The sequence below is a fragment of the Hesperophylax consimilis genome, chromosome 7, assembly GCF_061612785.1.
Source record: "Hesperophylax consimilis isolate HC1 chromosome 7, BYU_Hcon_1.0, whole genome shotgun sequence".
NCBI lineage: Eukaryota > Metazoa > Arthropoda > Insecta > Trichoptera > Limnephilidae > Hesperophylax > Hesperophylax consimilis.
Window position 1 is genome coordinate 6,775,492 of NC_142842.1, and position 22,256 is coordinate 6,797,747.

Sequence of the window (22,256 nt, forward strand, 5' to 3'; positions counted from 1 at the left end):
GTAGATACCTAGGGACATATCACACTCGAATGAATTTTTGATGGTTCGAATATTTTGATTCTTGAACAGATCGATTATTTGAAAATAGCGGAAACATGTATATGTCCCGGTTAACCCCATCCCTGCTTATTTTTGACAGGAGTAAAATCTATGGTCATAATCTCAGTTTTACTCACTGCTTCTATGACTTCATGTGTCACTACGTTTACAGCCGACTTGGTTATTTTGCACTCGTCCGACTCGTCTGTTTTTGAAATTCAACATGAAGTGCTTAGTTGAATTGAGGCCAAATAGGAAACTTTTGCAACCTAACTTTGATGGATACAAATTATCATTAGAACCAATACCAATATGGCGACAAACTCTCGATGTTAAAGTTGACCGGGTGTACCCAAGTGACGACCAGTATTCTCTCATTCATGCTAAATTATTTGGTCTGCACAATAATCTAGTGAATGATTTATGGGCTAACAGCGGAGTTTACTTTATCGATGAGAACTGGAAAGTAAACAAAGCATTGTTAACTGCAAACAGAAATCTTCAAGAATTGGATTATGTGTACGAAGTTCCATCTCACATAGAGAGGCAACCCGGCCATTATCACGTGTCCCTGCAATTCTGTTCAGAACAATATGCCTTAATAGCCGACGGTACGGGATCTTTACACATTGTCAAAACAGGAAACCGAAACAGGGTAGGAATTAAATGGGATTGCATATTTTCAGACCAAGTCTTAGGCTCTGGAATCTGTTTTGTTATCGTGGACAGTAGATTGGAACACGAAGATGGCAAGGAAGTTATCCATTGCCTTTTGCAACATATTCAACAAAGAGAAAAGACTTTTGAAACAGTTATCGAATGGGTTTCGTTGAAGAGGGAAAATCTTATATGGAATGTAGTATCCGTAAAACAAGTAAAAGGTAATGGAAGCCTCCATTATGTAGCTCTAGAGTCTCAGGGCAAGGGATTGTACCTCGCCAGCGACCACCCTTTCAATTTCAGTAGTGATTTAAATAGCGAAGCACCTAAAGAAACCGTCAATAAAGAAGAGCGAAATCTTGTATATTCGTGGCTTCAGACGGGAGAGGACATAACTGTAACACTACAATTAGATAAAAACTACAACAAATCACTGCTTAACGTTGAAACAACTACCACCTCTATAAAGGTAGTCTACAATGAATTAGAATTGTTGAAAGGAGAATTACACACGGCCATCGATCATGATTTGACGACTTGGAATGTGGAGAATAATGGGAAGTTGGATATTTTGTTGACAAAGACTGGTTCGGGGGCCATGTGGCCAGACCTGCTGAAGGGGGGCGACCGGGATGGGGAGCAGGTGCTGGACCAGCTGTTGGTGGAGCAGGTGCACCGCCGCCTGGCGCACCTCTGCAGCGAGACGGAGGTCGCCGCGGAGGGTGCCCCGCCGGCCTTCAGCCACCAACAGCTAGAGGAGTGTGACGCTGTATCTGAGGAGAATACTTGCTTAGGTAAATATTTAAACCTAATATGTTTTATTTTATAGCCTTACAATTACTTTATTTTGTAAGCCTGTTGCTAAAAGAACTACAGTTGATTTTTTTCCAGAAAAAACTAAAATATTCTATAAAAAGTATGAAATCATATTCATAAAAGAAAACTACTTCTTACATAGCTATATTAGAAGATATAATAGACAACAATCCTAATATTATTATTATTCATGTTCAAATAGTCAATTTTGACATCAGACTTTTTTCACACCTCCACCCACATCAGTGTTTGTCGTTGTGTTTAATTTTTTTGTATCAATTGTTATTTATTATAATATTTTTCTTTTTAATGTATCATTATTTTTTAGTTATATATATATATTTTTTTTTTTTTTTTTTTTTAGTTACGTATATATTATATTACTTTTCTTTTTTTTCCTTTTTTGTTTTTGTTAAATAACTGTTAGACTGTTATTTACAGACTTTGTGGAACACAATAATTTTAACGCGTGTTCCAATATAATGATTTATTAACAATTAAGTGCGGATTGTCTACGTCTATCTCTGAGCTGTCGGTTTGGGTAAAGAGCGCGAGCAGATGCATCCGTCATCTTTTATACCCCTATCAGTCATCTCGCTCTTACGCATTCAACAAGCAGGCGTACCACCAAAAACCTTTCTTACATCCTCCCCTACTAAAATTGAATGCCCCTATCTATATATATCATACCCTATTACTACATATTTCATTTACAATTTTATTTTATATATTTCATTTACTAAACAATTAACACAACATATTTTTTTTTATAAAATTAACTATCATATGCCGCGTTTCTTTCTGCTTCCCTTCTCTTGTCTCGTCGCCCGTCCACTCCTCCTGGACTGCGAGGTCCTCATCTTGGCCGAAGTCTTCCCTGCCATGGGTTAGACCTGAAACATGGAGAAACAGTATTAGAGTCACTTCTATTACGTAACATACCTGAGAGATTAATTTCATCCGTCGACAGTTCCCTAGTGTCAGACGTACCGACTTCCGGCTTATCTCCCTCCTGCCATGAAACATGTAATTTCTTTATCTGGTCTAAATGTCTTTTCCACACCATATTAGACTTGTTAATTTTTATGATATATATTTTTCTACCTTTTTTTTCAACAACAACCCCAGGGACCCATAACCTATTACCCTGAGCTCTGAAATCTCTAGTCATCACTTTCTGACCTATATTCAAATCTGACTTATTTCTACCCTTATATTGTCTTTTCTGATTGACTTGACTCTGAATAACCTTTCTTATTACTTTTTGTTGACGAGTAGAACTTGAAGTATTCGTTCTTTCCTCAACCTTCCTAGGAATCAGAGAGTCAAATACTGTTCTAATTTTTCTTCCCATTAATAATACAGATGGTTCACACCCTGTTGTTGCATGAACGGTATTTCTATAGTCAGTTAAAAAGTTACTTAACTTTTCTTTATAATCTGAAGGAAATCTATTATTTTTACAAATTTTTTTAAGAAAATTTTTACAGGTTTTAACAGCATTCTCAGCTTGCCCATTGCTACTCGGGTGGTTAACTGGACTAGTAATATGTTTCATACCATTTTTCTAACAAAAATTTTCAAAATCCTCAGAACAAAAACACGTACCATTATCACTAACTAAAGTTGCTGGAAAACCAAATTGTGAAAATAATCTATGAAGTACTTCAACATTTTCTTTTGAAGACAGACTGTTCACTTCCAGACACTCGATCCACTTCGAAGAAGAGTCTATCACAATTAAAAAGTTTTTATTATGTAAGCTACCATGATCAATATGCACCCTGAACCATACTTCAGGTTCATAAGGCCATACTGCTAATGAACTCTTTTGTGATTCTGGTTTAATTTCTAAACAATCTCTACAATTTTCTGTTATTTTCTCCAAATCTAGATTAATTTTTGGCCACCAGACAAAGCTTTTCGCAATGCCTTTAGTCTTAAAAACCCCTAAATGAGATCTGTGTAACCTCTTTAAAACTTCTTGTCTTAAAGACTCAGGAATAACAACTCTATGTTGATATAAAATACACCCATTTATCAATGACAATTCCAACCTTTTTTCCCAAAAAACTCTAATAAAATTAACATTTTGTGCCTTTTTTACTGATGCTGGCCAACCCTCGATAAGAAATTGTTTTACTTGACTTAAAATTTCGTCCTTTTCGGTCTCACTTCTTATCACGTCTAAAGACAAATTAAACCCGTTATTTTCAAAATAATTAATGTAACCAGACTCTATATTATCTTCACAGCTAACCTTTTCCATTGGACACCTGCTCAGAAAGTCTGAACAATTATTTTTCGACTTTACGTATTCAATCGTAAAATTGAACGATCCTAACATAACTGCATAACGCTGTAATCTTGACGCCGCAATCTTAGGAATTTCTCTATTCTGACCGAAAATTCTGACCAAAGGCTGGTTATCTACAGCTAAAATAAATTCTCTGCCATACAAATATTGATAAAACTTCTTAATCCCAAAAATTATAGCTGTTGCTTCAATATCCAAAATCGAATAATTTTTTTCCGCTTTATTTAAAGTTCTGCTTGCGAACCCTATTGGTCTTTCTACGCCGTTTTTAAATACATGGATTAACGTTGCTCCGATCCCATTCAAACTTCCATCCGTGACAAGTTTCACAGGAATATTCTCGTCGAAATGCGTTAAAATCCTATCAGAAGTTAATATTTTTTTTATTATCGCAAAACTGTTTTCTTGTTCTGTATCCCATTGAAACTTAACATCTTTTTTAAGTAAATCGTATAATGGTGACAATATATCTGCCATGTTTGGAATAAAATTACGATAATAACTAACCATACCTAACAAACTTCTCAATTTATTTAAATCACTAGGCGCTGACGCGTTTAAAATGGCTTCTTTATTCCGCTGACACGGTTGAATTCCTTGCTCACTTATTTTATAACCTAAAAATTCAATAACTTTTAAATTGAATTCACACTTTTCACTATCCACCGTTAAATTACAACTTTTTAACCTATCTAAAACGAGACACACGTTTTTTTCTAAGTCGACTTCATCTTTTCCTATAACAATAATATCATCCAAGTAGAACGTCATGTTCCGTAATCCTGATAAACAATTTGCCATTGCTTTAGCAAAAACTGCTGGCGCTGGTGCTAACCCAAACACTAAACGTTTATATTGAAACAATCCCAAGTGGGTATTTATTGTTGTGAAACGTCTACACTCCTTTTTCAAAACAAACTGATTATATGCGGATTTTAAATCAATTTTAGCAAAAACCTTGCCTCCATTCACTTTGGTTAATAATTCCTCAATTCTAGGTAACGGATACTTGTCAATTAATAACTGATTATTCACTGTAGATTTATAATCACCACATAATCTAATGCTACCATCTTTCTTAATCACAGGTACGATTGGACTCGCGAAATCACTATACTGAACTTGTTCTATAATACCGTTAGAAAGTAAATTACTTAATTCTTTTTCAACTTTATCCTTCAAAGCAAACGGCATTATTCTGTGATTACGAAATATCGGTACAGCACAATCTTTTAAGGTTAAATTCACTTCGTACTTGTTAAACTTTCCTATTTTATCCGTAAAAACTTCTGGAAATTTTTTCACTAATCGCTCTTTTAATGTATTTTGTTTTACACAATTAACGATCCCCGTTATCCCCACGTTAAAGAGATTCATGAAATCACGTCCTAAAATCGAAAGTGACGAACTACGCACGACAATAATTTTTAGTCGGTGTTGTAGACCATTATACTCTAGTATCGGTGTGAAAGTACCTACCACACCAATGAGCGTATTGTCAAAACTCCGTAAGCTCACGTTTTCGTGCAATAACTCAATACTGCTGAATTTATTGAGATAACATTCTTCCGGAATTACGCTACAAGATGCTCCAGAATCTACCATGAATTTATTATTTATTCCGTCGAGTGAAACTTCTATATAATATGGCTCAATACTTAGTACATCACCAACCATTCCATCCGATAACAAAATATTCACGTTTTTACGTGTTGTCACCTGTTTACACCGTTTTGCTAAATGACCTTTAGTACCACAAATTTTACATACATAATTTTTGAATCTACATTCTACCGCCGTGTGATTATTATAACCACAAACCGTACAATTACGCTTTGTAACATGATGAATCGGCGAACGAGCCCGATTACAGCTACTGCTTCGCTTGAAACTATATTCATCTCTCTTTTTCACATGCGTATTAGGTGAGACACGACCTCCGCCGACTGTTAAATTAGCTAAAACTCTGTTATCAGCTGATTGAGATTGGGTTGCTGCTACAAGTTCAATACACTCTGCTACTTGCACACATTTTTCGAAAGTATATGATTCACTATCGAGAAATAATTTTTCTCTAATCTTACCGGGTTTACAACCTAATACAAAGAAATCTCTTAATTTCTCTGATAAACTACTCCCGAATTTGCAATTGCTAGAAAGAGATTTTAAACGAACAGCAAAATCGCGAACTGATTCGTCATTCCTTTGTTTAGCTGAATAGAACTGTGACCTTTCTTCAAAGAAACATTTTGTCGTACAACAATATTCATTGAGCTTAGATATTAAATCTTTTAAATCAACCTCTGTTACTTTTTTTGGAATACACAAATTTACCAGTAAAGAAAAACAATCATCTTGCAAAGCATTTAGGAAAATCGCTCTTTTTTTAACATCCGATGCGTACTTTTCATCATTCACAAGGAGGTACTGCTCGAGACGGACCTTGAAGTTCTCCCAGTTACCGTCACGCAAACTGAAGGACCCCAATCCTGACTCCATGCTTCCTCTACCCAGAAGGTACCCACAAGACAAGAAAAGAAAAACAGAAAAAAACTTCCCAAAGATTTCTCCGCTCTCCAATCTGCTCCTTGGACCCTCTCAGGAAACCGCTCCTTGACCCTTGTTGCTGGATGGCTCTTCCCAGACCGCTCTGAGACCTGGCAACACCGATCCTTGACCCTGGTGCTGCTGATGGCTGCCCCCAGACCACTCTTGTGGCCCGGACCCCTCCGATCCTTTGACCCTTGGAGATGCTGCCGCTTGACGCCCTGGACCCTTCCGTGCTTCCCCCTTCCGAGAAGCTGGTTGGCTCCAGTGGCTTCTTCTTCTTCTTCACTCCTTTCAGTGAAGAAAACAATATTTTCGGTCCGGCCTTTTTTTTTACCGACCCGAATACTATGTTGCAATCCGAACTTTTCGATAATATCGCGTATTTCTTTGAGCGAAATCTCGCGCGTTGATTCTTTTAATCAATGTTTTACTGATTTCCGTAGGCTGCGCCACTGTTAAATAACTGTTAGACTGTTATTTACAGACTTTGTGGAACACAATAATTATAACGCGTGTTCCAATATAATGATTTATTAACAATTAAGTGCGGATTGTCTACGTCTATCTCTGAGCTGTCGGTTTGGGTAAAGAGCGCGAGCAGATGCATCCGTCATCTTTTATACCCCTATCAGTCATCTCGCTCTTACGCATTCAACAAGCAGGCGTACCACCAAAAACCTTTCTTACAGTTTTTGTTCTTACAAAATATGTATGCGTGCATGAATACTAACTCAATTTTGACTGTCCTAAAACGGGAATTCCTCCTAGTTGGGCAGTCAAAGTATTTTTTATCTACATGTGTCATTGTATCATCACCTGTACTAAATAAATAAAAAATAAAATAAAACATAGTTATCTAATTGATATTTTTGTTATTATTAAATTCCGCTTGATTATATTAAATACTAGCTTACGTGTACCTGGTGTTGCTTGAGGTTATGAATGGTTTGGAGTAAAGTTTTGAGTTGTCTTCGACTTCTACTATTCAAACCACTCTTAAACACACTCTTTGGCAGTATTAGTAAGAACAAACTTTGAAATTTTCAGCGAAATCGGTCGAGTTGTTTTGAGTCTATAGGGCACATACGAGCATCGCATTTAATTTGTATAGAAAACATCACTTTAAAATCATTTTTTTAATTACTATCACAATTTCTTTAACCTTTCCCTTACTGTGCTAAAAAAATCCTCGCGTTCCGGTGCTGTGTAGTCAATACACATCTTAAAATAAGCGATTTAATATCGAAAAAATATAAATATTCATAGCTAATCGCTTAAGTTTATTATATTTTATATCAAAAGTGATAATAATTGTAATTTAATTGCTGAAAACATGAAAAAACCATCAGCAGATGCTAAAAAAACGTGCGAGGGGTCCACATCTAACGTCTGCGTCCGACTGGCTGACGGCTGGCACACACAGCTGTGCGGTCGTAGGTATCGATTGTCTAAATCAAAATACAACTGCGGACGTGTGAATTTCTCATGATCCCGCGTAGCGAACTAAAGCAGGACATCAATAGCGTGTCATTTCCTCGCACTCTTCGCATAGTAGTATTACACGGCTGATTGTATTGGTGTATTTTTTTCCGATTTTTAACAAAATCTCTGATTTTTAATTGAATTTGAAAACAATGTAAAATATTATTTTTTAATTCAGTGTACAACGGAGGAATACCTAAAATCTGAACCCAGAATTTATTATATTTATAGAGTTATTAAAGTTATTAGAAGCAATGTGTAGTAAATACACACCACAGATAAGGAGAAGGTTAATTAAATACATACAACAAATTGTTTATGGGTAGCAAAATGTACTATCAAAACATTCTTTATGGGTAACAAAACGTACTATCAAAACATTGTTTATGGGTAACAAAACATTGCTACAAAATATTTTTTATGCTTTTATAATAATATCTTTGGCTAATTATAATTTTATCTTGTTTGTTGAATTCTAGTACGAATAGATGCCATATCACACCAAGTGACCCATCAAGCTCCCCTGAGTGTCCATCAGGTGGTACTGACCGTGGCTCTAACTCCTTCCGATCCCCCCGCCCTCGGTCTCAGGCACGACGTAGACACTTGCATATGGCAGCCGAGTCAACTGAGCGAGGATGGGCAAATCTGGCCCATGAGACACGAAGGCACACTCCTCGCCTTTGGCTACGTCCAATCCTCCAAGCAACAGAAGAAGTTCACCGTGTGTCCTCCCAACATGGAGTACAGCGTAGTGTGTGAGGCCAGCAGACACATGTTTGTGTACAGAAGTACGGCGGCCCCACGGGAAGGGTGTCAGTTGAGACAAAGGGGCGGTGGCGGAGAGAACAGACAGGTCAACATCGGACAGCAACAAGTTGTCTCTCTGGACAGGGATGGTGAAGTTCTGGGTATTTGCGCAACCAATGAAATCTTATACCTTCTTACTGAAAAGTTTGTCATTGCATTACAGATGACATAAATGATACTTAAACTACTTACTAACCCTTTTGGCCTCATCCATTTTGAGTACAAAAAACCTAAATGAGAATAATAATTCCTAAGTAAATTTCAGGTGACAAAAGGTTACTCTGGTGAACTTTTTTTTTCATTTGTGGTGTTTTCTACATCATATTTTTTTTAATATGATACATCAAAATAATTTGCACTAAGAGATTGACGCTGCGAGGCTTTCAGTGTAGCGATGAGTCATTCTTGTACGAGCTGCACTACTGAGCTAGCTCTTTTTAATGAGCCGTATTCGTATGACTCCCGGTAAACTGTAGCACGGCTCAAATGAACTGTTACTCTATCAGGAGATATTTTAGAAAAATAGTGCCATTAAAATTATCCGAGTATTAATTGTTATTACATACTCGGGAGACGTGAACGGAGACGGAGACTTAAACATGTTTACCAACACCTACTAACTACCTGGCATCTTATTTTTCTCGTGGTACGTGGCGGTGTACCGGTACCAAGAGTTATACGATCATTCATATGCCGGGAGCCGTATCGGACGAGCACAGTATTCTTATTACTCATATGCTCTGAACTCACGGCTCCCGTTCAATTGAGTCGACTCTGAGTCGTACGAAAATATTGAGCTGGTACCATGGCTCCCGCTCTTAATAAAATAAGTCATGACCGATCGCTATTTCAGTGCATTCTAGATACGCCAATAGATCGACGCTAAGAGGGTTAAAAAGAAAAGTAAAATAGTTTATTTTTATTAAAATATTTTTTTTAAAGCATAAATATAAAACAATAACTGACAACAATTTGGTTTTAATATTTCTCCTCTATTTTGGTTACAAGTGTGTAGATGAAAAGTGTTTGATTTCAATTTCTAAGTCATTGTAAAAACAACTATTTAGTAACCAAATAATAATAATAGATAATAATTTATTTGAAATTTTTAGGAATCAGATAAGACACAGCTTTACATGCTTGGTCGATATCGCAATACTTATACTGGAAACCATATTCAATAGTTCTCTTCGGAGTAACACATTGTCCATGAGTGAGCATGACCGCCCTTTCTTTACCTAGAAGGAGATTCATCACAAAACCGGGCACCGGGAAGAAGGCTGGACGACGCATGGCCTTCGCAAAAGCCTATAAAAAAAATTTAATGTTGTATATCATAGAGTTCAACTTGTACTTTTAATCACATATTGCAATAAGTATTTGAAGAGGAAGGGAAACTTTTTTGTTTCTTTCATTTTTATTGATGATACCACTGCCTCTCGGAGTCAATTTTCCGATCTATTTGTAACCTTTCTGTTACTCCGTCTTAATATGAACAACTTAATGTTTTATTTATGTAAAACAAGAACGTATGAGCGCGGGGAAATGGAAAAGAAGACTGACATTTCCCCTACGATCTAGTCTGATACAATAATAATAAAATAAATTAAATCGAACATCCATCACGACGGTCGCAGCATCATCTGCATCCATCGCTCATTGTGAGGAGAACTGAGTCACTCAGATGCAGCCAAGATAATGACATTGGTTGAATCGTCCTGCCTCAGGAGCTGGCAAATCGTTGGCGAAGTAAGGCGAGGAATGGTGCACCCTCCTTTTGGTGACCATTGTGAATTATATCATTTCTGTATGGTTGTGCAAAATTACCCTAGCAATTTAACATATAGACCTATTAAATTCTTTTAGAGTTTTTAACTTGACCCTTTTGGGTTAAGTGAAAAAAACACTGCTTTGAATAGTGAAATGGGCTAACTTCCCGTTGTTTCTAACCTAAGAGATAATTATTACAAGTCACCCTTGTATATTGGACTTACCCTAGTAAATTATTACAAGTCATCCTTGTATATTGGACTTACCCTAGTAAATTGGCTGTTGGTAACAGGGTTGGGCGACACCCCATTCAATACTCCTTCCACATTGTTCTTCATGCAGAAGAAGATTAACTGAATTAGGTCATCAATGTGAATCCAAGGTAAGTACTGCAAACCGTTGCCAATTCTTCCTCCTAGACCAAAGAAGTATGGCACATAGAGATTCTTTATCATTCCACCTTCTCGGCCAAGAACTACACCACTGCGGATTTTCACCTGAAACAATAAATAAACTAATTATTACCTGGGGGCCATCTTTCGAAACTTTCCTGCCGCCGGTTTAACCACGTCGCAAACCCGTATTAACCCCTCCCTTACGGTGTTCAAAAATTCCTCGTCCTCCGGTACTATACACTCGAAAGGTTAAAGCACGAACTTACTGATTTGTTAGCCCGAAAGATACAGAGTAGGCCCTCTCCCTGTGCTTAAAATAATAAGGAACACTATGTAAACGTATTTAGCAATTAGTCATTGATAACAGAAGTCCTCGAAGAAGAACAACCTAAGATGTTTTTGGCAATGAAGGTCAACTTTACCTTCGACATCCGTGATACAAAATAAAAATAAACAATTCAAAATGATACATGAAAGTTTCTAAGAACGAAGTTGATAGCTATTCCCACCAGCGTATGTAATACTAATTTCCACCAACCACTCCCAGTTACTTCTCCACTTAGACCTATTAATTTTTAATTTTCCTCCTTTTTTTTACATGTACATATTTAATTGTAAACCAATAGTGAGTACCAATTCGTAACACAAGACTTCCTGAGTTGTTCTTTGTTCATTCATCTAAACCAACTATTTTATTAATTCCCCAGTCCAAAGGCTACACAGGCTTGGAAATAAATTCAGTTCCGTTGATATTTTAATTTATTCTATACTACTATATTCTATACCCCACCATGCGTTGCTCTGGCTCAGACTGTCTGTGCAGATAGAGAAACAAAAGCTCGTGTTGCTTTTATGTCTAATAGATGGCGTTGTTTTAAAAATAAGTCGTATTTGTCCAACAGCTGTTTTCCAAAAAAAAAGCATGTTTATACATGTCACAGGTGACATCTATATAATATAGGTATATTAAAACAGACGCGTATTCGAATGCAACGTTGTGTCAAAATTTCAACACAACCGGTGAAGAACTATCGGAGATTTAAGATTTTGAACAAACGAACATTTACATTTTTATTTATGAGTTGTGGAGTTGCAAAACCCGCTCTGGAATTATTCGGAAATCTGGAGATGTCACGAAAAACTGTTTGATATAAATTATTTGATTAAACTGTTGATATGTACTGAATTTAAAAAGAATACACCTTTTATGCTATATGACAACATAATTATACATTATTCTTTTGATATTTAGCCTACTTACTATTTAGTTTTATATTTATATACCTACACATATTATATAGATATCACCTGCGGTAGGTAAAAATATGCTTTTTTCAAAAAAAAGCACCGTCTGTTGGACAAATAGGCTTTTTTTTTTTTTTTAAACAGCGCCATCTGTTGGACGTAAAAGCAACATGTGCTATTGTTTCTCTATCTGCACAGACAGAATTAGCCAAAGCAACGCGTGATGGGGTACATCTAATATAATATAACAATGTTAGTGAAACAAAATGTTAGAAAATTTTCGATTTAAATTTTAGTATGGAATAAATTAAAATATCAACAGAACTGAATTTATTTCCAAGCCTGTGTAACCTTTGGACTGGGGAATTAATAAAAAATAGTTGGTTTAGATGAACAAAGAACAACTCAGGAAGTCTCGTGTTACGATTTGGTACTCTGAACGTTATTAGTTTAATTAAGTCAAGTGCATCCATTAAGCCATTAACTAATTTGAATAAAAGTATCAAATTTGCAAATATTCTGGAAGATAAGTTGGTTAAATCAGGTAATTTTATTAAATCAACAATTAATTTTGTTAGTGTGTATGGATAGTTTGAAATTGATGAACCTTAAAAATTTGTGTTGAACTCTTTCAATTTTAATTTGATGTACTTTACAGTATGCGTACCAGATAGAGGAATTGTATTCTAAATTACTTCTTACTAAGGCAGTGAAGAGAATTTTAAAGGAATAAAGAGATGTAAAATCTTTTACTGTTCCTAAAATAAATCCCAAACATTTCACAGCTTTATTTGTTACCTCATTGATGTGTGGGACAAATGTTAAATTTTCATCAAATAAGATACCTAGATCTTTCATATGAGACATCTTTTTAAGAGGAAAACTGTTGATGCTATAGTGAGACATAATAGAAATTTGGTTTCTAGAGAATAATATAATTTCAGACTTTATGTCCGGGTTAAATCTTCCCCCAGGAAAAACTAAACCCTTCTACAAATGATCTAGTCCATCCACATTATGCAAGTGCATTATATAAGCATAATAAATACAAAAACAACATGTCAAACCACAAGAGATCAAATGGGAAAATAATTCACCGACTCCAGATATTTTCATATCAGAGGGTTCGGCTCGGTAGAACTTCTAATTGGACCTATAAATCCTTAAATCCTACTGATCCCTCAATATAAATATTTTAAAAATCTTTCATAATCCTACATGTATTTAAAATGACTGATTTTTGCATTTTTATGTGTAAATTCTTTGAAGGATCTGATACGCCTAAATTTTGAATGAGAGAGCTAATCAAATAGCTAATAAACAAATGGTAATATTTTTATAGTCTGAGAATGCCAAATTCTTTTAATTTCATTTCCTAAATCTGTGTATTTTCTTATTTTTTCAGAAACAGATTTTTGAATATTACAGGAATTTGGAATAGCGACATCAATGATATAAGTTATTTTTTTAAATTTTGTAATATGTAATATATAATTTATGGGTACATATTATTATTTTTCTCATGTATAATTGTCTAATATCCAGAATTGGTAATACTTCAAATAGTGCATTTCTGGGTAGGTACCCCTGTATTGGTTTTCTGAGGATGACTCGGAGTAATGATTTTTGTGCTTTGCTAAGACATCCAAAAAAGTTTTTTCACACCCATATTCCATTAATGTCATGCACATAGCATTGCATACAAATTTTAAATGCTTAACATGTAGAGTATTTATAATTGGCATAAACACATGAGTAAGCTTTGTGGCGAGTACACCAAAACGTCATGTCATTCTATAATAATGTATTAAGATTATATTACACCAAATTGGCAAGCCATCCACAAATCTTATGTAAAACATAAAACGTTTGCCAAGCTATACATTTTGTGGGCATTCTGACAAAAGTGTGTTCTTTATTATTTGATTGGCTGAATTAGAAAGTTAATTTTACTAACTTACAGTTCTACAACACCCTGGATTTTTCAATTCGGCTGCATCCTCCCAGTGATGAACGAGTTTAGACAAAAAATCATATTCATAAGCGGGCGTATACTCGTCGTAATCCATGGTAGCAGATGGGGGATAAATACCAACTCCAGACATAACAATAAACGTGCATGGCTTGTCGACTGCTTCATCTATAGCCTTGGCCAGAGTACATGTCGTCTTAACTCTGGATTCATACACACTATCTTTAAAGCTGAAAGCGAAGCGTTGAAAATCATTAGACATATCATGATTTCGTTTTATTTTGGACATCCAAGTGTCTAATAATTAGTATTACCTGGTATTCCATCTTTTTGTAAAATCAAGTACGTTTTCTCCAGCCAAATTAATAACGGCAGCAGTCCTTTTAGGCAGGCCATGCCTGTCCACATACTCCCATGTGAGGCCATTCTTTAGGGGTTTTCGTGATACAACAGTTACCTCATAGCCGTTCCATCTCAAAAAGTGAGCGAGTTGTTTACCAATAAATCCAGTTCCTCCACCTGCAAAGTTATAATTAGACGAATTTTATAAATGTGATTAAAACAACTATTGCTTTAAGAATTCTGCAGATTTAGAGGAAACGCTAAGTTAGTTTGGATCATAATATTATTATTAGAATGTCAAACAGAGAGGACTTATTATATAATTATTATCGACAAGTTGAGGAATAAACATTATAATATCAAATGGAATAAAACACTAGCCTAGCAATACACGTTGAACTATAGGCTCAGCCATTACAACGTGATATGTTATTTAATTTAACATAATATCATCTAAACCGAAACCCAATTTCGAAGGGGCCGGGATGAAATTCACGAAATGTCAAATAAAAATATTCGAATTCTTTTCTTTGAAACGGTGATACCATTTCTAAATATTCAATCCAAGTATGAAGTATTTACCCAAAAGGCCGAAAGAGTCGCTATTCTCGAAAGCACAGAGCAATATCTATGGCATTAGAGCATGTCAAAATAACAAACAACAACAACTGTCAAAGTCTCGTTTCATCAATTTATTTTTTTCATCCACTTTCTAAGATTTTTTTTTTAAATAGTCGTTGGAGAAAAACCACACATCCACAAGTTGTTAAAACTATTTTTAAGTTTGAATAATTCTTGATATTATGATAAATTTATATTTTTCGGACGGGAAAGCATTCGTATGGAATGCCGATGGTAAATAATATATAATTTGTGTGTTATGGGGTCCGGAGACGATCAATGTCAATTGTCAATGTGCTTATATCATTGGCAATGTGTATTGGAGTGCGATTGACGTAACTACTATCGACCCGTCCATACTTTCGATAAACTTGTTGATTGGTACTTTCTCCCCAGTTGCTTTGTGGACGACTGCGGAAACGTAACCTAAAGTGTACGGATACAGTGATAATAATCTTTCAATTTTTGGTTCCATAACTCTGGACAGTACAATATAATGCAATTATAAGAAAAAAAACCTTCCTCAATGAAACTGAATTCCAAAAGGCTCTATAGATAAAGCAATTGAACGAACAATTGTCAATCGCACAACTAAACAATCACTCTGCTGCGTCAATGGCACTTGTCGATGGTGTCTATGCGCTCAATCAAAATACACATCATTCACGCCGATGGGAAGTTCTTATTGTCAATCACTTCAATTGCCTCAGTAAACGATCAAATAGTAATTATTGTTAGGCCCATCAAAAACGTAATTATTTACAATTGATATTGATCATCTCAGGCCCCCCCGAGACTATCGGTGGACGACGAACAGTCAGCAAGTCTACCAAATTATTGCCGAATGAACTCGAAACTCCCGTAGCGCGGCGCACTATAATTCAGTTACTGAGACACGTTTTGTTTCGACTTCAGTTCCGGATTTGTTCCAATTAAACGGAATGGTGTCCCAGATAACTGAAGTAAATTTTTTTGCAATCTGTAGCTTAAATCTTAGATGGCGCAATACTTTTACATGAGTTTCGCCCCTAACAAGGAGGGCCACTAACCTAACCTAACTTTCAAAACATATCTTTTGCAGATTGGATGAAACTACGAATGTCTCACAGGATTATCGGGGAATTGATCGGAGCTATTGCCTCATTTCCGCGTCATTCAGGATTTCAAGGTAACAATATACGTCTTACAACAATCTAAAAACTCCGTGGCTTACCTCCGTTCCTCTTATCAGGTTATCCTTTCCGTCTTTTGTTTTCCAGGGTTTCCAATGGCGTTGATGTCAGAAGAGGCGGCATTGCTCGTAGAAGAAGGTTTATGTAAACTTGTCCAATCAACAGATTTACTTGACAAGCCAAAAGATAATGTAATTAATTTTGCAGAAGAGACTGAGAAAAGGTAATTGTCTCGATATGGGGCATTTTACCAATGAAATATTATAATTCCTACAGAGAGGCATAGCTTAACCCTTTGTGTGCCAAGCCATCCACCGTGGATTTATTAGTAGCTCACCGCACTTTTGAACCAAAGTGCTCCTAGCATACAATTCTTTTTATTCTCTTGACAAGGAAATAATGTAACTTAATATTATTCTAGCTTGCCATATCGTCACTTGAAATATGTTTATTTTATCTGTGAAAAAGTACGTCCCAAAATTCCATCTCATGTATCATAATTTTTCATTTTAAAAGTCTTAGCTCTGGAAATATCCTCACTATGGAAGCCCGCCTCACTACATCCTCCAGCATTGACGCACACTGGAGAAAAATACTAGCGCCTAATATAGTCACGGCTCCCTAAAGGCTTCAACTTTTTATTATTCTATTTATTTTATCATTTTATTCTATTTTATTTAAAATTTATTCTGTTTTTTTTTTTCCTTGTTTTTCTGTTCTATCTTTTTGTTTTTGATCATATATTTTTTGTATCTATATGGAATGTGTGGGACTGCACTAACCTCCCCACATACCGGAATAAACACTTTTATTATTATTTTAGTACTGTATGCATTTACTGGAAAGCCATGAATGACTTATTTTTTTTGTAAAGAACCCTTATTTGGCAGGAAAACACAATTAATCTCATAAGAATATTTTCATACGTCTTCATTACATTATATTTTTTAAAACATTAGTCAGAATATAAGAAGCTATCCTGGGGAAACTACATAGGATAGAAATATTAAAAAAATTTGTTAAACACATTATCTGGTAACACATTGCAATTTACAAAAACATCATTTTGCAAAAAACAAGTAAGTAAAATAGTGTCAACCGGTGTACGGCGGACGATTGGCATTTACCCCCGGCATTCTAAGGGTTAAATCTATAAATCACAAATAAATGCTGAAATTATCATCAAACATATTCATATTATTATTTTCCCAATTTTGTTTTAAAATACATATATTATATATTGACAAAAATGAGCATATTGTACTCAAGGTTTTCTTTAAAATGACATAATTTATGATGTAAAAATTAATCAAGTTGTTTTTTTTACAGACTGTATGAAGAACAGGTAGAATGTATGAGAGAAAAACGTATAGAACAAATATCTTCCAGAATAGACATGATTATAGCTGGCAAACAGAAGAAATTAGCAGTCCAAGGAAAATCATCAGGTATCATTTACGTTTTTATAAAAAAAAATACTAGCAGTACCGCGCCACGAGTTGCTTTGGCTCAGTTTGTCTGTGTAGATAGAAAAACAATAGTGCATGTTGCTTTTATGTCTAGTAGATGACGTTGTCTTTAAAAAAAAGTCACATTTGTCAAACAGCTGTTTTCCAAAAAAATGCATTTTTTTTACCTGTCACAGGTGACATCTATATAATATAGTTATACAAAAACATATTCGTATTCGAATATAATGTTGTATCAAAATTTCAAAGCAGTTGGTGAAGAACTTTTGGAGATTTCAGATTTTGAACAAATGAACATTTACATTTTTATTTACATAGATTTGTCTCACAAAAAATTGTGGATAGTAAATATATCAGTGTTAACTTGAAAAAAAAAGTATTGAAATTTATTTTTTAACTATGGCCTCCGTGGTTGAAGGGTAAGGCTCTCGATTAGCAAGCTGGAGGTAGCGGTTTCAAATCCCGGCATGCGCAAGTGTATTTTATTTGATTAATTTGTGTTATTTCACAATTTACTCATTAAAAATAATATATAGTATATTTGCAGCACGTTCCAGAGTGGAAGATACTCTCAGTATCGCCCTGGTGTAAGACCACCATTCAGAATTGAAAAGTTGCTTGAAATGGATTTGGCCATGTTTGGTGACCAGATCTGAATAGCCAAGTATTTCCCCACCTTCCTCTTTCCCATCTCCTTCATTACTTTCAGCCTTGCAACACACCCCAATTGGGGATGTCAAATGGTTGGTAGCAGTTGGGACTCTTGTACAGTTTCACATAAAAAATGTATATTTTTATTTTTTAGAATGCAACAGAGATGGAATGCTTCAAGAAGAAATAAAAAAACTTCATCCACTAAGTATTGGAAATACATTATTACAAATTCCCACTGAACATCCATGGACGCACAGTTGAGTAGTGTAAAATTATAATAATAATATATCTTTGTTTGAGAAATCTGCAACCATAACTAGGAATAATATATCTTTGTTTGAGAAATCTGCAACTATAACTAGGAATAATATATCTTTGTTTGAGAAATCTGCAACTATAACTAGGAATAATATATCTTTGTTTGAGAACTCTGCAACCATAACTAGGAATAATATATCTTTGTTTGAGAAATCTGCAACTATAATAGGAATAATATATCTTTCTTTGAGAAATCTGCAACTATAACTGGGAATACATGTTAAGTGTTCACAGTGAACATTTGTTTTGGTAGTAAATAGAATTAACAATAGAAAATAATAATATTAAAACAATAGGTAGCATGTAACACATAAAAAAAGTAGAGGTTTCTCATAAACTGCCTCAATAGGCTAAAGGCTAGCTGTGTTGAGGCAGTCATTTTAAAAGATAATTTTAATACATATATATATAAATATTAGTTAACCATAACAAATATTAGTAAGTATATAGTATATACTACAGTCAAATATTAGTAAGTTTAGAGATTGGTGCGTTCAAAATAATTTATTTTTAAATGTAGTAAAGTACAAAACCTTGACTTTCTTCAGAAACAAAAATCCTGTTTTATTCGAATATTCCATCAATAACATAGCTTTAGAAAGAGTCACGGAAATGAGAGATCTTGGAATTATTTTGGACGAAAAACTAAGTTTCACCAATCATATCCATCAAATTGTGAACAAAGGTATGAAAACACTAGGCTTCGTATTAAGAACAACTAAAAACTTTAATTCTTTACAAGCCATTAAACTATTATACGTATCTCTAGTAAGAAGTCTAATTGAATATAACTCAGTAGTTTGGTCTCCATCTTATAAAATTCACATTAACAACATTGAGCGAATACAAAAAAAATTTCTACGTTTTATAAATTTTAAATTAAATATCCCTGTCGAAGACTTAAAATACAATTTCTTATTAAATACTCTAAAAATACATACATTAGAAGATAGACGTAAAATAAACGATTTAACGTTCTTATTCAAAATACGTAACTCTAAATTCGACTGTTGTGAACTCCTGCAACTTATAAACATACATACACCCACAGTAACAACACGACAAAATACAATATTCTACAGCAGCACACATAAGCGTAACTACATTGCCCACTCTCCGATACAACGACTTCACACCATGGGAAATCATTACTTGGGTGAGGTTAACATATTCAATACCAACTTGGCAAGTTTTGTGGATCATTTAAAACATTTATTTCAACAATACTCCTAAACACATCATGTAAACCAACAAAAAGCTGTAATTTTCTGTTTTTGTTTCTTGTGTTTGTATGACTTGTTGCATAGCTTTTATCAAATGTAATTTTATTCTTATTTTTTATGTTTGAAAGTATTTGTCAAATTAAAATTATACTACCAACCATGTAAAAGCCCTCTGGGCGTTACATAAATAAATAAAAAAAATAAATAAAAATAAATGCACTTATATTATAATATAATCGCTCAATGTTTTGGTTAGATCTATAATTTCGAATTTGGGTGAGGGCACCGGTAAAGGCCCTATTATTACTTTTGATTCAAATAATGTATTTTTTAAATTTCTTTGAGTATCACATTATTTATTTATGTTTGTATATAGGTTGCGTGAGGATTGTTTTTGCGTATATCTGCTGAACGTTAAACACATCAATAATATTAAAGTTCGAGTCTGTAATTAGAGGTAGCCTGGATTATTTTGATTATGATTTTCCTGTGATTTTTTGATTGGGTCTAGTGCAGATGAAGTGCCACCTCCCAATGCCAATGATAGATTGACAGACAGCAAAGTAGATCATTTTCAAGTGTTGTAAGTCGAGAAGTTTCGTATTGTTCTGAAAAAGTGTGTGGTTTTTCTTATTTGGTTTGCAATTATTTGAGTGTGAAGATTCCATTTTAGGCATGGATCAATGGCGAGGTCGAGGTACTTCATCTGACTATGTCGGGGCACTGACAGCATTCATCGGAATTCAGACATGAGTGTATTCTAATAGAGGCATTGTTTAATTCATATTATTAACTTGTAGATTTTCCTACCCTATTACTCCTGCGCAGAAAGGTCCCACAATGGACTGCCCTGCAGACTGTTACCTTAGTTTAGTGAACGTTACTTTTCTGCGCAGGGTCTTACAGCACTCGGTTTATGTTGATTGCAACAACATTAGACTATGATCTTAATTTGTGTGTTGTATGCAGATACTAGAGATGTCAACATTAGTGAACTGGTTCCAAACATAACCACAGGTGAAGGAGAAATGAGATTTGCAGTTTTCAAAGATTTGTGGAAGAAAGGCCATCACATAACTGCAGGGGCTAAATTTGGAGGAGATTTTTTAGTTTATCCAGGTTTGTATATTGATATATTTCTACGATATTGTTTTTTAATCATTTTGTTTGTTGATGTTGTTGTTTCTGATTGTTTGTTAACAAATACATAATATTTTAATAGTGGAAAAATGTGAAACAGAAAAGACAAAAAGATTTCGTCGCATTTAGGAATTGAACTCAGGACCTCTTCCTTGCCCAGGAAGCATTCTGACCACTGAACTAATTCAACCATATCAACTTGTGTAATTTTTAACTCGAATCGTACTTTGACTGTGAGCTACCAACATTTTCTTAATGCATATTTTGTGGCTGCAAGATTCTACAATAAAAAAGGGATTTATTTATCCAAGACACCATCTAGATTGCATTTAGTTCGGGTAGAATCTTGCAGCCAAAAAATATGCATTAAGAAAATTAAGATAATATTGGTAGCTCTCAGTCAAAGTATGATACAGTTAAAAATGACGTAAGTTGATATGGTCAAATTAACTCAGTTGTCAGAGCCCTTCCCCGGCAAGGAAGAGGTCCTGGATTCGATTTCTATACACAACTGAATCTTTTTTCTGTCTTTTCTGTTTCACATTTTTCGTTTGAGAGTCATTAATATTGTCCCCAGTAATTAAATATGTGATATTTTATTTGCAGGCGATCCAGTTAAGTTTCACGCTATGTATATCGTGAAGTGCTTGTCTGATGAAGAAGTAGAATTACGCCTATCAAGTATTGTGGGTTTTGGCAGACTGGGAGTATCTGTCAATAAACTTACAGTGTACGCTTTCCTTAATAGTGAAAAAGAAGTGGTCTATCAATCATTACAGTGGCATGAAACCTTATGTTAAATAATTTATTTACATAATAAATAATTAACCATACGCATTTTACATATTTGACTGTACAAAAAGACTTTGCCGAATAACAGGTACAGGTAAGATGGCATGCAATATTTAAATTTTATAATCTTTTTCTTCTTGGTCGCTGAAGCTAACTTTTCGCCGTGCGCCAGCTGATTCCATTTTCGTAATAACTTCGTTGTCTTACCAGATAATATATTTATAAAAGTAGTATATAGTACTGATCATAAGTAATTTCTCCAGAATAATTAGTTATATTCAGAGAAATGATTTTATAATAGTATCCTTAAGGATACGCTGGCGAACAAGAGGTTAAGGGGCGAGCATTCCATAGTGACTGTAATCGAATTTGTTCTCCTTCACTTATCTTGAGGAATGCACAGCTTTACAGCCTCTATGGATTGCATAATCCTAACGATAATAGGGTTATAGCGAATAAAAATAAAACA

At 34.8% G+C, this 22,256-nt stretch overlaps 3 protein-coding genes across 3 annotated transcripts; 2 read left to right on the forward strand and 1 right to left on the reverse strand.

Moving 5' to 3' along the window:
• The first annotated feature begins 191 nt into the window (after positions 1–191).
• LOC149422240 (nudC domain-containing protein 1) lies at positions 192–9,587 on the forward strand. Its single transcript, XM_089633178.1, has 2 exons — positions 192–1,493; positions 8,344–9,587. Exons 1-2 carry the CDS (start codon positions 263–265, stop codon positions 8,844–8,846), a joined length of 1,734 nt encoding a protein of 577 aa, XP_089489304.1. The 5' UTR covers positions 192–262; the 3' UTR covers positions 8,847–9,587.
• On the reverse strand, positions 9,587–14,936 carry LOC149422241 (epimerase family protein SDR39U1). The gene is made up of 5 exons (XM_089633179.1): positions 14,780–14,936; positions 14,371–14,575; positions 14,046–14,286; positions 10,711–10,941; positions 9,587–9,982 (listed from the first exon to the last, which is right to left on the reverse strand). The coding sequence occupies exons 1-5, from the start codon at positions 14,811–14,813 to the stop codon at positions 9,770–9,772; spliced, it is 924 nt and encodes a 307-aa protein (XP_089489305.1). The 5' UTR covers positions 14,814–14,936; the 3' UTR covers positions 9,587–9,769.
• A 110-nt stretch (positions 14,937–15,046) lies between these two features.
• On the forward strand, positions 15,047–21,825 carry Tsen34 (tRNA splicing endonuclease subunit 34). The gene is made up of 7 exons (XM_089633180.1): positions 15,047–15,253; positions 16,101–16,187; positions 16,279–16,414; positions 17,521–17,639; positions 18,466–18,570; positions 20,825–20,974; positions 21,602–21,825. The coding sequence occupies exons 1-7, from the start codon at positions 15,202–15,204 to the stop codon at positions 21,793–21,795; spliced, it is 843 nt and encodes a 280-aa protein (XP_089489306.1). The 5' UTR covers positions 15,047–15,201; the 3' UTR covers positions 21,796–21,825.
• The last annotated feature ends 431 nt before the right edge of the window (positions 21,826–22,256 follow it).

Coding starts and splice junctions, on each gene's coding strand:
- Tsen34 (XM_089633180.1), top strand. CDS start 15,202: ATGATAAATTTATATTTTTCGGACGGGAAAGCATTCGTATGGAATGCC. Junction 17,640..18,465: donor AGTCCAAGGAAAATCATCAG/GTATCATTTACG, acceptor TTTATTTTTTAG/AATGCAACAGAGATGGAATG. Junction 18,571..20,824: donor TGAACATCCATGGACGCACA/GTTGAGTAGTGT, acceptor TGTTGTATGCAG/ATACTAGAGATGTCAACATT.
- LOC149422240 (XM_089633178.1), top strand. CDS start 263: ATGAAGTGCTTAGTTGAATTGAGGCCAAATAGGAAACTTTTGCAACCT. Junction 1,494..8,343: donor TGAGGAGAATACTTGCTTAG/GTAAATATTTAA, acceptor GTTGAATTCTAG/TACGAATAGATGCCATATCA.
- LOC149422241 (XM_089633179.1), bottom strand. CDS start 14,813: ATGGCTGAGCCTATAGTTCAACGTGTATTGCTAG. Junction 14,576..14,779: donor AGTTCAACGTGTATTGCTAG/GCTAGTGTTTTA, acceptor ATAACTTTGCAG/GTGGAGGAACTGGATTTATT. Junction 9,983..10,710: donor CCAACAGCCAATTTACTAGG/GTAAGTCCAATA, acceptor TTTTTTTTATAG/GCTTTTGCGAAGGCCATGCG.